Raw genomic sequence first — 14,438 nt, 5'->3', positions numbered from 1 at the left:
CTAACATCGAGACTATAGTACAGATTCCTTGCTAGCGAGTGTCTGTCTCTTCTCCATGGTTCCTTCTGTTCAAGGGCATGATAGTAACCTGCCATCAGATTTGTCAGATTGGCCAGATTACTGATTGAGACACATTCCAAAGCCAAGCAAGCCATCACTCACCGTTTCCGTAGTGTAGTGGTTATCACATTCGCCTCACACGCGAAAGGTCCCCGGGCGGAAACATGGGTGTTTTGCTTCTTTGGTCACAAGGGAATTGATGTTCACTGTTTAGACAACTCTGCTTGTCCAGCATTTTCTCTGTTTTACTTGCGTCCCTATTGAGAAATAAGAGTGGTAAGGGCTCTAGAGGAGGAGGTAAGTGACGGACGGAAGTGAGGTAAGTGACGGAAGTGATGTTGTAGGTGACGTCAGACGCCGGAGATTTTGGCGGAGAAAAAGCAAATGGTAGCATAGAGTTTAACAAAGGTTTTCCAAGCTTCAGTATTACCAAATATACTAATCAATTGTCATATAACTAACAACATCTGTTTTATCATCTCTAACACCCTGGAGGACAACGGGGAGAGTTTAGACGCTCTCCAAGATTACATCGACCGCCGTTTTCAAGATTTAGTAATGCATAAGGCCCAGAGTGCATCTTCCCCGGCCAAAATCGAGACGCCGTCATCGAAGAGAAGTCGCCAGGCAGACTCCCCCGGTACAACATCGCCTGCCGGCAAAGACATCGCAGAAATCCTGGAGTCAATCGACAAGCGATTGTCCAGTTTCGATGCGAGGCTGTCCCTGGTGGAGATCTTACACCGGGAATTTAAATCTCTGAGAGAATCCCTGGAATTCAGCCAGCGGCAGGTGGAAACGCTTGCCGCTGAAAATGCCACGCTACGGGAGTCGGTTAAATCTCTCACCGATAACGTGACCCAGCTAAACATTGAAAATAAAAAAATAAAAGAGTCCGTTATCGATCTACAAGCCCGTAGCATGAGAGATAATCTTGTGTTTTCTGGTATTCCAGAAACTGCCGGAGAGGACGCAGAGGCAACGGTGAAAAGCTTCATTAAAATCCACCTGAAGCTGCCGGAGGACACCGTAAAGAACATCGACTTCGATAGAGTACATCGCTTGGGGGGCGCGCGGTCGCGGACCGGGAGACCACGGCCTATTGTGGCCAAATTCAGTCAATTCAAACAGAAGGAACAGGTGAAGAGTCGCGGCAGAGAGCTGAAAGGAACGGACTTCAGCGTGAACGACCAGTTCCCCAAAGAGATCCTGGAACGACGCAAGGTCCTGTTCCCAGTTCGACGTAGCTTTATCCAGAAAGGCTCCCGTGCTGTCATCGCTGTGGACCGGCTCTACGTGGACGGACAGCTGTACCGCGACCCCGGCACCACACCGTGGTTATACTGACTGCACTCCAGATAAGAACCCGCTACACTCTTTTCTTATTCATTCACACTTTCTCCTTTAAAATGTGTTTAACCTAGTAATATCAGTAGGATGTCATAGCAGATATAACACCGTCACCCTCCGTCATTGCTTTAATTGGAATGTTTCCGTTTCGTTTCCTTTTTTTTGTTGTCGCTCACAGTTCATGTGGTTTCTTTCTTTCTCTTGTCTTTCACTGCTGTGGTCACCTACTTCCCCACTCACCTACAAACAACACCCTCTATTTCTCCATATTTTCACAACACGATCACGCAAACACATCAGCTCAACGGCAGCACATTCACAACAGCCTCACAGCACGCACAGACTTGCAGGACACATAAGCAAGCCACGCTTGTTCATATTAGTGAATATTCACACACATAGTCAGACTTATGGAGTCTCTCACCACACTTCTTTTTCTCTTTCTATTTACAAACAAGGGATGTTTCCATATTCTCTCCACCTGTCTAAACGAAACACCCAGCATACATCATTAAACATACACGCACAATTAAGGGCATGCTGAGGTTTGTCACATGGAATGTAAATGGAGCTGGCACCAGAGGAAAGAGGTTAAAAATATTTAACCAGCTTAAAAAACTACAGGCAGATGTTGTTTTATTACAAGAAACTCACAAACCTGTCACAGGTTTAAATGAACTTAAAACACCTGAGTTTCCTAACGTGTTTGCAGCCGGTTATAATTCTAGACAACGGGGAGTAGCAATTTTAATACATAAAAATGTTAATTTTACAGTACTCGATACAGTTATAGATCCAGAGGGTAGATTTCTAATTATTAAACTATCAATATTGAACAAAAAACTATGTATTGTTAGTATATATGGTCCAAATGTTGATGAACCCTCATTCTTCCACGGTTTTTTTAGTGCACTCTCTGAACACCTTGATTGCACACTCATTCTTGGCGGTGACCTCAACCTTGGACTAAATGAAGAAATGGATAGGCTCAACACAACAGGAACTCAGCGTAATTGGCAGTCCACAAATATAATCAAACAGTATATGAACGACTTTGGTCTTTGCGATGCATGGCGCTCTCTTCACCCCACCAGTAAGGAATATACTTTTTTCTCGCATGTTCATCACTCTTACTCTCGTCTGGATTATTTTTTGGTCAGCAGCTCACTGCTGTGTGACATTTCAGACACTGAGATTCATCCTATAGCTGTCAGCGATCATGCTCCTGTATCTTTAACACTAATGCACAAGAATAATACTACGCCAAGTAAAAACTGGAGATTTAATATATCACTACTTAAAGATGAAGACTTTATTAAATACTTTAAAAAGGAATGGACTTCATATTTAGACTTTAATGACACTCCCGGAATATCTGCTTCTGTTCTATGGGAAGCAGGGAAAGCTGTGATGAGAGGTAAAATAATTTCTTTCTCATCACACAAAAAGAAAGAAGAAAACAAAAATATTCAGGAATTAGAAAAAAACATCAAATCACTAGAAGAAGCCTACGCGTCCCACCAAGATCAGGAAACATTGACCAAAATATGCAAAACAAAACTAGAATTAAATGAAACTATTAATAAAAAAACACAATTCCTTATACAAAGACTTCGCTTGCAGAATTTTGAACACAGTAACAAATCAGGTCGATTTCTAGCTAACCAGCTAAAAATAAATAAAGAAAAAACAACTATATGTGCTGCTAAAGATTTATCGGGGAACACAATATATGATCCTGGAAGAATAAACAACATTTTTAGGGATTTCTATGAAACTTTATACTCACCACAAATAAACCCATCTAAAAATGAAATTGATCTGTTTCTTGACAACGTAACTCTTCCAAAATTGCTAGACAGTCAAGCAATGGAATTGGATTCGCCACTGACGCCAAGTGAACTCCAGGAAGCCCTGATAAGTATGCCCAATAATAAGGCTCCAGGTCCAGACGGCTTCCCTGCAGAATTCTACAAAGAATTCTGGACAATTTTGGCACCAGTATTCCACAGCATGTTGCAGGAAATCGAGGAAAAGGGCAGACTACCACCAAATATGAATTCTGCCAACATTAGTCTCCTGCTAAAACCAGGCAAAGACCCTTTATTTCCCTCAAGCTATCGTCCAATTTCTCTTTTAAATGTAGACCTTAAAATAATCTGCAAAGCTCTCTCAAAGAGATTAGAGAAAATGACCCCCCTCTTAATTCATCCTGACCAAACTGGTTTCATAAAAGGTCGGCACTCCTCAACAAACACTCGTAGATTACTTAATTTAATAGACTACTCATACGATAAAAACATCGAAGCCATAATATTATCTCTAGATGCAGAAAAAGCATTTGACAGAGTTAATTGGAAATTTTTATTCGCAACTTTACACAAATTTGGTTTTGGAAACTCTTTCATAAACTGGATAAGAATATTATACAATTCCCCAACGGCTCGTATCAGAACAAATGACCAGACATCCTCCAGCTTCTGTCTCCTGAGGGGCACCAGACAGGGATGCCCACTCTCCCCCTCACTTTTTGCAATTTTTATCGAACCTCTAGCAGCAGCATTTAGACAGGCTACAACAATTAAGGGCATAAAATGTAAGAACATAGAACATAAAATCAGTCTCTATGCGGATGATGTGTTGCTTTTTCTGCAAAACACACAAACCAACCTCTCTGAGGTAATTACTTTAATAAACTGGTTTTCAAGAGTTTCAGATTATTCAATTAACTGGCCAAAATCTACAGTTCTCCCCATTAACTGCTCCTTCCATAATTCTTCCTCTGCCCCACTGCAATCCGGAAATATTAAATATTTAGGTATTAATATCTCTCCTAAGCTTTCAGACTTAACTAAACTAAACCACATCCCACTTCTAAAGAAAGTAGAAGGCGATCTGACTAGATGGAAATCTTTACCCATATCACTCATGGGAAGGGTCGCCACTATAAAAATGATGATCTTGCCAAAAATAAATTACTTATTTTTGATGATCCCTAACAAACCATCACAAGATTGGTTCAGATCTCTGGATTCATATATTTCCAAATTCCTTTGGAAAGATAAACCCCCGCGTATTAGCTTAAAAACGCTACAAAGAACCAAGGATAGAGGAGGATTAGATCTGCCTAATTTTCACCAATACTTCTTAGCCAACAGGCTTCAGTTCATCTCAGAATGGTTAAAACATACCTTCTTAGTTGAGCCCTGGCTAGATGTTGAACAGGCACTATGCAAGGATCTAGAGATTTCAGACCTACCATTTATTAGCTCAAACATCAAAAGACATGAATGCTTTAAAAGTATCAACATCAGCTTTTCTCTAACAGCATGGTGGGAGTTTCTAAAAATAACGGAGTCTTCATTAATCCCATGCAAACGTACACCTATCTGGAATAACCCTGACATATTACAAAACAATAATATGATTAATTTCCCAGAATGGAGTTGTAAAGGAATTAAATACTTAGAACATATATTAGAGGGAACAGAATTTATTCCATTTGACAGACTAGTTGAACAATATGGGATCAACAAGACAAGGTTTTTAGAATATCAACAAATTAAATCCATAGTAAAAAAGAAATTTAACCTCAGTCAAGTTGAATTACAAACACCACTAAGTGCGGCACATTTTCTTACTCTTAAATCCCCCAAATTATTATCTAAAATATACAGAACACTTTCTAAATTAGATGAATCAATATCCCTTCCTACTGCAAAGTGGGAAGCAGATTTATCAGTCAACCTAGACCAAAACTTCTGGTCTCAGATTTGCTTAAAAACTTTTAAATTAATTAAAAATCCCAGTCTGCAATTAATACAATACAAAATACTTCATAGAGTGCACTATACAGGTCATCGGATGTTCAAGATGGGCTTTACATCTTCCAACAACTGCTCACACTGTCAAGGCAATACACCAGACAATTACATCCACGCTCTTTGGTTCTGTCCACCAGTGCAAAAGTTTTGGCGCGAGATATGTGAAGACTTATCAAAATGTCTGAAATGTAACATTCCAACCTCCCCCTTAGTGTGTTTGTTGGGCAGCTTAGATAATGTCACTTCAGAAAAGAATATAGCCCATATGATCTTCACTGCCCTATGCATAGCCAAGAAAACAGTCCTCATGAACTGGAAAAATAAAAATAATCTTAATTCTAACCAATATAGAAATTATCTATTAGATTACATTAGTCTTGACACAGCCTCTGCCACCACATTAGATCAATTGCTCTGGGCCCCTTTTATCAGCTCCATCACCTAGTGGGGGTGGGGGGTCATAGTTTGGTCCCGCCTTCACTGTTGTGATTGGTGAGGGGGTAGGGACAGGCTTAGGGCGTCGGGGGGTTCCCCGGAGGCATCTTCCTTGGGGGGCTCAACCCGGGGTAGCGGTCACGTCCGGTTGAGGGCTCTGTTGGCTCTCAGGTGACTGTTTCCTCGCGGCTGCGTGCAGCGGGGCTAGGGGAGGGTCTGTGCTGACGGACGCGGGTTACTGACCTGGCAACCTGGCTGCCCCTGGGTGGGTCCGGGATGGGCGTGAGGTTCTGGGGGCGCTCCGTCTCTGGGCTGGGGCCCGGGCCGGGCCTCGGGGGCTCGGGTCCTGGTTGGTGTGTTGCCGGGGTTGTGGGCGGGTGGGTGCATGGGGGCCCGGCCCTGGAGCAGGGTGCCGCCGGTGCATCGAGCCGCCTGGGGGGCTCTTCAACTGGTGGGGGGGATGGTCACATCTTGCAGGAGCTTTCTTCTCTCAGGAACTCTCTGCAGGAGGGGGAGATACAGGAGAGGTGGAGGAAGATCTCAGCCTGGGCGTTTACCGTCTTATGTAGTCTGGAAGATGTGTGGTTGGTGGGGTGGGTGCAGTTTTCTCTGTGGTGGGGTTGGGTGGACTGTCCAGGGCTCTGTGGAGCCGGGGGGCGCTACTGCACTGGGCCCCGGTCTGATGGGCCTGGGCCCCCCTTCCCTGGCGGGTCGCGGAGGGTGGGAGTGCCTACTGGGGTCAGCGGGGGAGCTGGCCCCAGGGAGGGGTTACCTGCCCCTCCCTTCCTTCCCTCCCCATCTCCAGCTGCCTCCCTCTTCCCGCTCCTCCACAACCACCCACACATGCAGGGCCTTGGAGTGGGGGTATGTCACCAGGGTGCAGAGGAGGCTACCCCCCCCCCCCCCCTGTCCCCTTCTGGCTGCCTCTGCCTCAATTTTATCCCACAACTTAGACATTCACATTATTCACACTCTCATTACACATACATATAGGATCTTGGGGGTGGGCACAATCACGGAGTCCAAATCACCATCAGGGTGTATACCTCACCCCTGACGTCGTTGCCCACCTCTCAATTTTAAATACACTTAGTCATTGAGGGTTAGCAGGAGGGACTATGCGCTTACCTGCTGCTCCTTGGCAGGTAGCTCCATGCCCTCCTGGGTTTTAATTGCACCTTAGAACACATATGCATCAACACTACAATGAGCGGGTGGAGGGAGGTTTGGAGTCTTCTCCCACCCCCATTCTCTGCGGCCTGCTGGAGCGGGAGGGCTAGTAGGAGGAGTTGGCCGTCCGACTGCGGTCTGGGGTGTGGGGCCTCCCTGCTGCTGCGGAGTCGGGGTGGTCTGCCTCTCCCCACCGCAGGGAAAAGGATAACACCACCTGGGTCTGGGTGCAATTCCCCCCTCCAGGGGCAAGGGTACCTAGACCCGGTTTGTAGAGTACGCTTGGGGAGTGTGATTGTGTGTACAGCGTCTCTTTATGTCTGTCTCCACGTTGGTTGAGTGTGGAGTGAGTGCATATGAGAGCATGAGGGTGGGAATGGATGTTTGTGTCTGTGTGTGCCTGTATGTCTGTGTCTATATGTCAGGTTGGGTATCAGACGCCACCTCTCTGGGGACACCTCAGGCCCTCCAAGGTTTGGAGGCCTATCTCCACCCACCACCACTTCCCCTGCCGGTGGCGGACTCCCTCAGGTGTCGGTGTGTTGGTGGTTCTTTGTGTCTGGGGGTGGGCGTCCGGGTACACACCGGCTCACTCCTTGGCGGCCGCTTGTCGGGGCCTGGGGCCTGGGGCTCGCTCGGGCCCCTTTGGAGGTGGGGTGCCCCCGGCCTCTCGGCCTAGGGCTCGGTCACTCAGGCGCAGCTGGGGGCCGGCGGAACTCACGGGCGCGTCACTGCAACTCCCCCTGACTTCTGCTCCGCGGCTGCTGGGCGAGCCCTCATCTGGGACTCTCCTCAGCTCTTACTGGGACAGTGGCGCGGCTGCCCCTCTGTTGGTCTTCCATGGTCTCTTGTGTTCTGGGGGCCTCTGGATGTCTGGAGTTTTGATCTCCTCCATACCCGCTTCACACCCTGGAGGACGGGGCTGTGGCCCCCCCACACTCCCTAGCAGATCATTACATGGAGAAACCTTTGGAATGCAAGCATGCTGATCCACACAGGTATGCACACATGGGTATTCACAGACGCGGACTAAAGCTTTCTTGGCTGCTGCCTCAAAGCACACTGTGCGCTGTCTATCTTGCGTGCTGCACAATATCGTTTATTATTTAGTAAATACTGATATCTATGACTAGCTAGTTTATTGTGATGGTGCTTTGTTTTCTCTATTATTATGTTGCTCTTTGTTGTTTGCTGTCTCCTCTGTTTGTTTTTGTTTGTTTGTTTGTTTGTTTTTTTTCTCCATACAGGTGACCCAGGAGTTTTGTTTTTTTTTTTGTCTCTCTCTTCCCCCCCCTTCTCACCGTCTCTTCTCCCCTTTGGTTTTCTTTCTTTCTCTCCCCCTCTCTCTCTCATTCATTCCCCCTGTCCTATTTATTAAAAAAATAAAAAATAAAAAATGACAAAGGATGAACTGAAGCTCTGCCATCACGTAATGTCGCATACTGCTGTTTCTGATGTCATTTAAAAAAAAAAAAAAAAAAAAAAAAAAAGAGAAATAAGACTCCTAGTTTTGTCTTCTATAGGTTGTGTGCTAGCCAAGCAAAGGACATCAAAAAGCTTGTCAACCAGAAGCTCAGAGCCTTCAGTGGTGGCAACAGAGTTAGAAGTGAGAAGAGTACAAGCGGAATTGTTGCCTTGAGTCACGGTGGCCAATGAAAGATACAGCAGGACGCTGAAGTGGAAAGTGCAGTACAAGAGCATGAGCGAGGTTTGGTGCGGCATGAAGACCACGCGCAGATGGGATCAGCCAACAGAAGAGGAGTGGAATTGACTGGGCCACTAACTTGTTCTTTAAGTCATTAAACTCTCATGCTAGCTTGTGCTAATGCGGAGCAAAGGGCTAGAAAGCCAAATGAGGCTCCACTGAGACTTGAACTCAGATCACTGGATTCAAAGTCCAGAGTGCTAACCGTTACACCATGGAACCCTGCTGAAAGCAGAAAAAAGTTCTCTGTCAAACACCCATAAAACTGTAGTTCCTGGTAAAGTGATGGGGTTTTTTACATGGCCGACGAGAGTTTGCGTGTCATACCTGCTGCGAATCCCACCTTGACATGATGCCGACAGAGGTTTGCAGGTCCTCGTTAGTATAGTGGACAGTATCTCCGCCTGTCACGCGGAAGACCGGGGTTCGATTCCCCGACGGGGAGTGAGCAGTCTCCTTCTCTGCTCTGCCTTTTACCTGGAATGACCACACACCCGTTAATCGCACGCTACGTGCAGTTTTTTTTGCACAGAGTCCATCATTCAAAAAGACCCTGTGGAATTTCTCCACCACATCCTAGTCGATCTAACAATCTAGTCCTATAATGGGTTTGAAAAAACATCAATTCCACCTGTGCACTCATAAGTCAAAAATGTCTTCTAGGCAAGAGCTCCCATGAGAAGAGAAGCTTGTCCAAGAGAACTCTGCTTGTCCAGCGTTTTCTCTGCTTTACTTGCGTCCCTATTAACAAATAAGTCTCGTGTGTTTGTCTTCTGTAGGTTGTGTGCTAGCCTGACAAAGAACATCAAAGAGCTTGTCAACAAGAAGATCAGCTCCCATTTGAAGAGATGCTATCTCGAGATCACAATTTGGATTGTCAATATAACCATAAATGGGGGAATGCTTGAAAAATGACACAAATGGGAGTTCCCCGCTTCTCACTAGTCCTACATGATCTGTCATAAAAGTCCTCAAATTTAAGAAGGCATCGAATTGCCCCTCTAATGACGAGAGGGCGTGCACGCTCAGTTTCCGTAGTGTAGTGGTTATCACGTTCGCCTAACACGCGAAAGGTCCCTGGTCCGAAACCAGGCGGAAACATGCTTCTTTGTTTCCCGATACAAAAGTGTCTGCCTGCAGGCATTGCTTTATCTTATGGGGTTGTACTGCTGTTTGGCACAAAGAGGAGTGAAAGTACTCAAATCTTGTACAGGGCTCTGACGCTTGTAACCTTTGGATGCTCATGTTGTAAAAAGTTGTCTATAGCCCAAATTTCAGGAAATTTCACACAAACCAACATGTCTCCAGTCACCATATTTACTGAAGATGCAGGCACAGACTAAGCTCTTGGAAATGAGTGTCTCTAGCTGGCCTGCCCAGGACTTGGGCCTATTTTCAGCCAATGCACAACGTGATCAACCGCATGGCCTCTTTAGATAACAGTTCTGGGCTTCTTAGGGCAGCATATGTCGAGCTGCGCTTGCTTCAGAGAACTCCTAAATGTCAAAAGTTTTTAAGTGAGCCTAACATCGAGACTATAGTTCAGATTCCTTGCTAGCGAGCGTCTGTCTCTTCTCCATGGTTCCTTCTGTTCAAGGGCATGATAGTAACCTGCCATCAGATTTGTCAGATTGGCCAGATTACTGATTGAGACACATTCCAAAGCCAAGCAAGCCATCACTCACCGTTTCCGTAGTGTAGTGGTTATCACATTCGCCTCACACGCGAAAGGTCCCCTGTCCGAAACCGGGCGGAAACATGGGTGTTTTGCTTCTTTGGTCACAAGGGAATTGATGTTCACTGTTTAGACAACTCTGCTTGTCCAGCATTTTCTCTGTTTTACTTGCGTCCCTATTGAGAAATAAGACTCCTAGTTTTGTCTTCTATAGGTTGTGTGCTAGCCAAGCAAAGGACATCAAAAAGCTTGTCAACCAGAAGCTCAGAGCCTTCAGTGGTGGCAACAGAGTTAGAAGTGAGAAGAGTACAAGCGGAATTGTTGCCTTGAGTCACGGTGGCCAATGAAAGATACAGCAGGACGCTGAAGTGGAAAGTGCAGTACAAGAGCATGAGCGAGGTTTGGTGCGGCATGAAGACCACGCGCAGATGGGATCAGCCAACAGAAGAGGAGTGGAATTGACTGGGCCACTAACTTGTTCTTTAAGTCATTAAACTCTCATGCTAGCTTGTGCTAATGCGGAGCAAAGGGCTAGAAAGCCAAATGAGGCTCCACTGAGACTTGAACTCAGATCACTGGATTCAAAGTCCAGAGTGCTAACCGTTACACCATGGAACCCTGCTGAAAGCAGAAAAAAGTTCTCTGTCAAACACCCATAAAACTGTAGTTCCTGGTAAAGTGATGGGGTTTTTTACATGGCCGACGAGAGTTTGCGTGTCATACCTGCTGCGAATCCCACCTTGACATGATGCCGACAGAGGTTTGCAGGTCCTCGTTAGTATAGTGGACAGTATCTCCGCCTGTCACGCGGAAGACCGGGGTTCGATTCCCCGACGGGGAGTGAGCAGTCTCCTTCTCTGCTCTGCCTTTTACCTGGAATGACCACACACCCGTTAATCGCACGCTACGTGCAGTTTTTTTTGCACAGAGTCCATCATTCAAAAACACCCTGTGGAATTTCTCCACCACATCCTAGTCGATCTAACAATCTAGTCCTATAATGGGTTTGAAAAAACATCAATTCCACCTGTGCACTCATAAGTCAAAAATGTCTTCTAGGCAAGAGCTCCCATGAGAAGAGAAGCTTGTCCAAGAGAACTCTGCTTGTCCAGCGTTTTCTCTGCTTTACTTGCGTCCCTATTAACAAATAAGTCTCGTGTGTTTGTCTTCTGTAGGTTGTGTGCTAGCCTGACAAAGAACATCAAAGAGCTTGTCAACAAGAAGATCAGCTCCCATTTGAAGAGATGCTATCTCGAGATCACAATTTGGATTGTCAATATAACCATAAATGGGGGAATGCTTGAAAAATGACACAAATGGGAGTTCCCCGCTTCTCACTAGTCCTACATGATCTGTCATAAAAGTCCTCAAATTTAAGAAGGCATCGAATTGCCCCTCTAATGACGAGAGGGCGTGCACGCTCAGTTTCCGTAGTGTAGTGGTTATCACGTTCGCCTAACACGCGAAAGGTCCCTGGTCCGAAACCAGGCGGAAACATTCTTCTTTGTTTCCCGATACAAAAGTGTCTGCCTGCAGGCATTGCTTTATCTTATGGGGTTGTACTGCTGTTTGGCACAAAGAGGAGTGAAAGTACTCAAATCTTGTACAGGGCTCTGACGCTTGTAACCTTTGGATGCTCATGTTGTAAAAAGTTGTCTATAGCCCAAATTTCAGGAAATTTCACACAAACCAACATGTCTCCAGTCACCATATTTACTGAAGATGCAGGCACAGACTAAGCTCTTGGAAATGAGTGTCTCTAGCTGGCCTGCCCAGGACTTGGGCCTATTTTCAGCCAATGCACAACGTGATCAACCGCATGGCCTCTTTAGATAACAGTTCTGGGCTTCTTAGGGCAGCATATGTCGAGCTGTGCTTGCTTCAGAGAACTCCTAAATGTCAAAAGTTTTTAAGTGAGCCTAACATCAAGACTATAGTACAGATTCCTTGCTAGCGAGTGTCTGTCTCTTCTCCATGGTTCCTTCTGTTCAAGGGCATGATAGTAACCTGCCATCAGATTTGTCAGATTGGCCAGATTACTGATTGAGACACATTCCAAAGCCAAGCAAGCCATCACTCACCGTTTCCGTAGTGTAGTGGTTATCACATTCGCCTCACACGCGAAAGGTCCCCGGTCCGAAACCGGGCGGAAACATGGGTGTTTTGCTTCTTTGGTCACAAGGGAATTGATGTTCACTGTTTAGACAACTCTGCTTGTCCAGCATTTTCTCTGTTTTACTTGCGTCCCTATTGAGAAATAAGACTCCTAGTTTTGTCTTCTATAGGTTGTGTGCTAGCCAAGCAAAGGACATCAAAAAGCTTGTCAACCAGAAGCTCAGAGCCTTCAGTGGTGGCAACAGAGTTAGAAGTGAGAAGAGTACAAGGGGAATTGTTGCCTTGAGTCACGGTGGCCAATGAAAGATACAGCAGGACGCTGAAGTGGAAAGTGCAGTACAAGAGCATGAGCGAGGTTTGGTGCGGCATGAAGACCACGCGCAGATGGGATCAGCCAACAGAAGAGGAGTGGAATTGACTGGGCCACTAACTTGTCTTTAAGTCATTAAACTCTCATGCTAGCTTGTGCTAATCCGGAGCAAAGGGCTAGAAAGCCAAATAAGATAAGATAAGATAACTCTTTATTGTCATTGCACAGTCATACATAGTACAGTAGTACAATGAAATTGGAAAAACTGTCCTACGTCGGCACTACATATAACACAACACGACACGATATGACACTTCACAACGTAACAAACAACACAACACAGTATATTAACTTAGTATAAAAAAGAAGAATAAGTGTATTTGTATTGCACACTGTTATTATTGCACATTAATTATTATTGCACCTTGTTATAAATATAAATATTATTGTTATCGTTTTAAACATTGTAAACTCCCCCTAAAAAGTCCAGGGAGGTATCCAGTCAGGTCAGCTATTTACATTGATCAGGGCTATTGCCCTGTTGTAAAAGCTGTCCTTGAGTCTATTTGTTCGGGACCTCAGCAGCCTGAACCTCCTGCCAGACGGCAGCAGCTTAAACACCCGGTGTCCTGGGTGTGTGCAGTCCCGTAGGATGCTGCGTGCCCTCTTGAGACAGCGAGTGCTGTACAGGTCCTTCAGGGAGGGAAGAGGATGTCCAATGATTTTTTGGGCCATGTTGATGACCCTCTGGAGTGCCTTTCTGTGTGCTGTGGTGCAGCTGGAGAACCACACACCGATGCAATATGTCAGCACACTTTCAATGGAGCAGCGGTAGAAGACGGTCAGCAGCTCCTTCTTCAGGTCCATTTTTCTGAGGATTCTCAGAAAGTGGAGACGCTGTTGGGCCTTCTTTAAGACCGCAGAGGTGTTAGAGCTCCATTGGAGGTCTGTGTCTATGTGCACACCCAGAAACTTGAAACTGGAGACCCTTTCCACGCACTCCCCGTTGATGCTGACAGGCTGCAGCTCGGACTTCCTCCTTCTGAAGTCAACTACCAGTTCTTTTGTTTTGGTGGTATTGAGGTCCAGGTTGTTGTCTGCACACCAATCTGACAGCCTCTGAACTTCAGCTCTGTATGCAGTCTCATCTCCCCCTGAGATGAGCCCCACCACAGTGGTATCATCTGCAAACTTGATGACTGTGTTGTCTGGGTGGGAACTAACACAGTCATGTGTGTACAGAGTGTACAGTAGGGGACTCAGTACACAGCCTTGTGGAGAGCCGGTGTTGAGGCTGAGGGCTGAGGAAAGATGAGGCCCCACTCTAACTCTCTGTACACGGTCTGAGAGGAAGTCTCTGATCCAGCGGCAGGTGGTGGAAGGAAGTCCAATTTCCAGCAGTTTATCTATTAGTCTGTCCGGGAGTATCGTATTGAAAGCAGAGCTAAAGTCAACAAAGAGCAGCCTGGCGTAACGGCCCTGCACTTCCAGGTGAGAGATGGTGGTGTGGAGCGTTGTAGCAATGGCATCTTCAGTTGATCTGTTAGCTCTGTATGCAAACTGGAGCGGGTCGAGTGTGGGTGGCAGGCAGGACATGATGTGACGTCGGACCAGTTTCTCAAAGCACTTCATTATAACAGGTGTTAGAGCAACTGGTCGGTAGTCGTTGAGGCTGCTAATGTTAGTACGCTTTGGCAGTGGGACAATTGTGGCTGACTTTAGGCACGGCGGGATGCAGGACTGGGACAGTGAAGTGTTGAAGATCTTAGTGAAGACCCCAGCCAGCTGGTCTGC

At 46.0% G+C, this 14,438-nt stretch overlaps 1 protein-coding gene across 1 annotated transcript; it reads left to right on the top strand.

Moving 5' to 3' along the window:
• Positions 1–385: 385 nt before the first annotated feature.
• LOC309716565 (uncharacterized protein) lies at positions 386–2,670 on the top strand. The gene is made up of 2 exons (XM_082550433.1): positions 386–700; positions 1,016–2,670. The coding sequence occupies exons 1-2, from the start codon at positions 619–621 to the stop codon at positions 1,405–1,407; spliced, it is 474 nt and encodes a 157-aa protein (XP_082406559.1). The 5' UTR covers positions 386–618; the 3' UTR covers positions 1,408–2,670.
• Positions 2,671–14,438: the final 11,768 nt, after the last annotated feature.

Source organism: Aulonocara stuartgranti (genome assembly GCF_965226115.1).
Source record: "Aulonocara stuartgranti genome assembly, chromosome: 11".
NCBI classification, from domain to species: domain Eukaryota; kingdom Metazoa; phylum Chordata; class Actinopteri; order Cichliformes; family Cichlidae; genus Aulonocara; species Aulonocara stuartgranti.
This window is presented reverse-complemented; position numbering and strand designations above follow the sequence as displayed.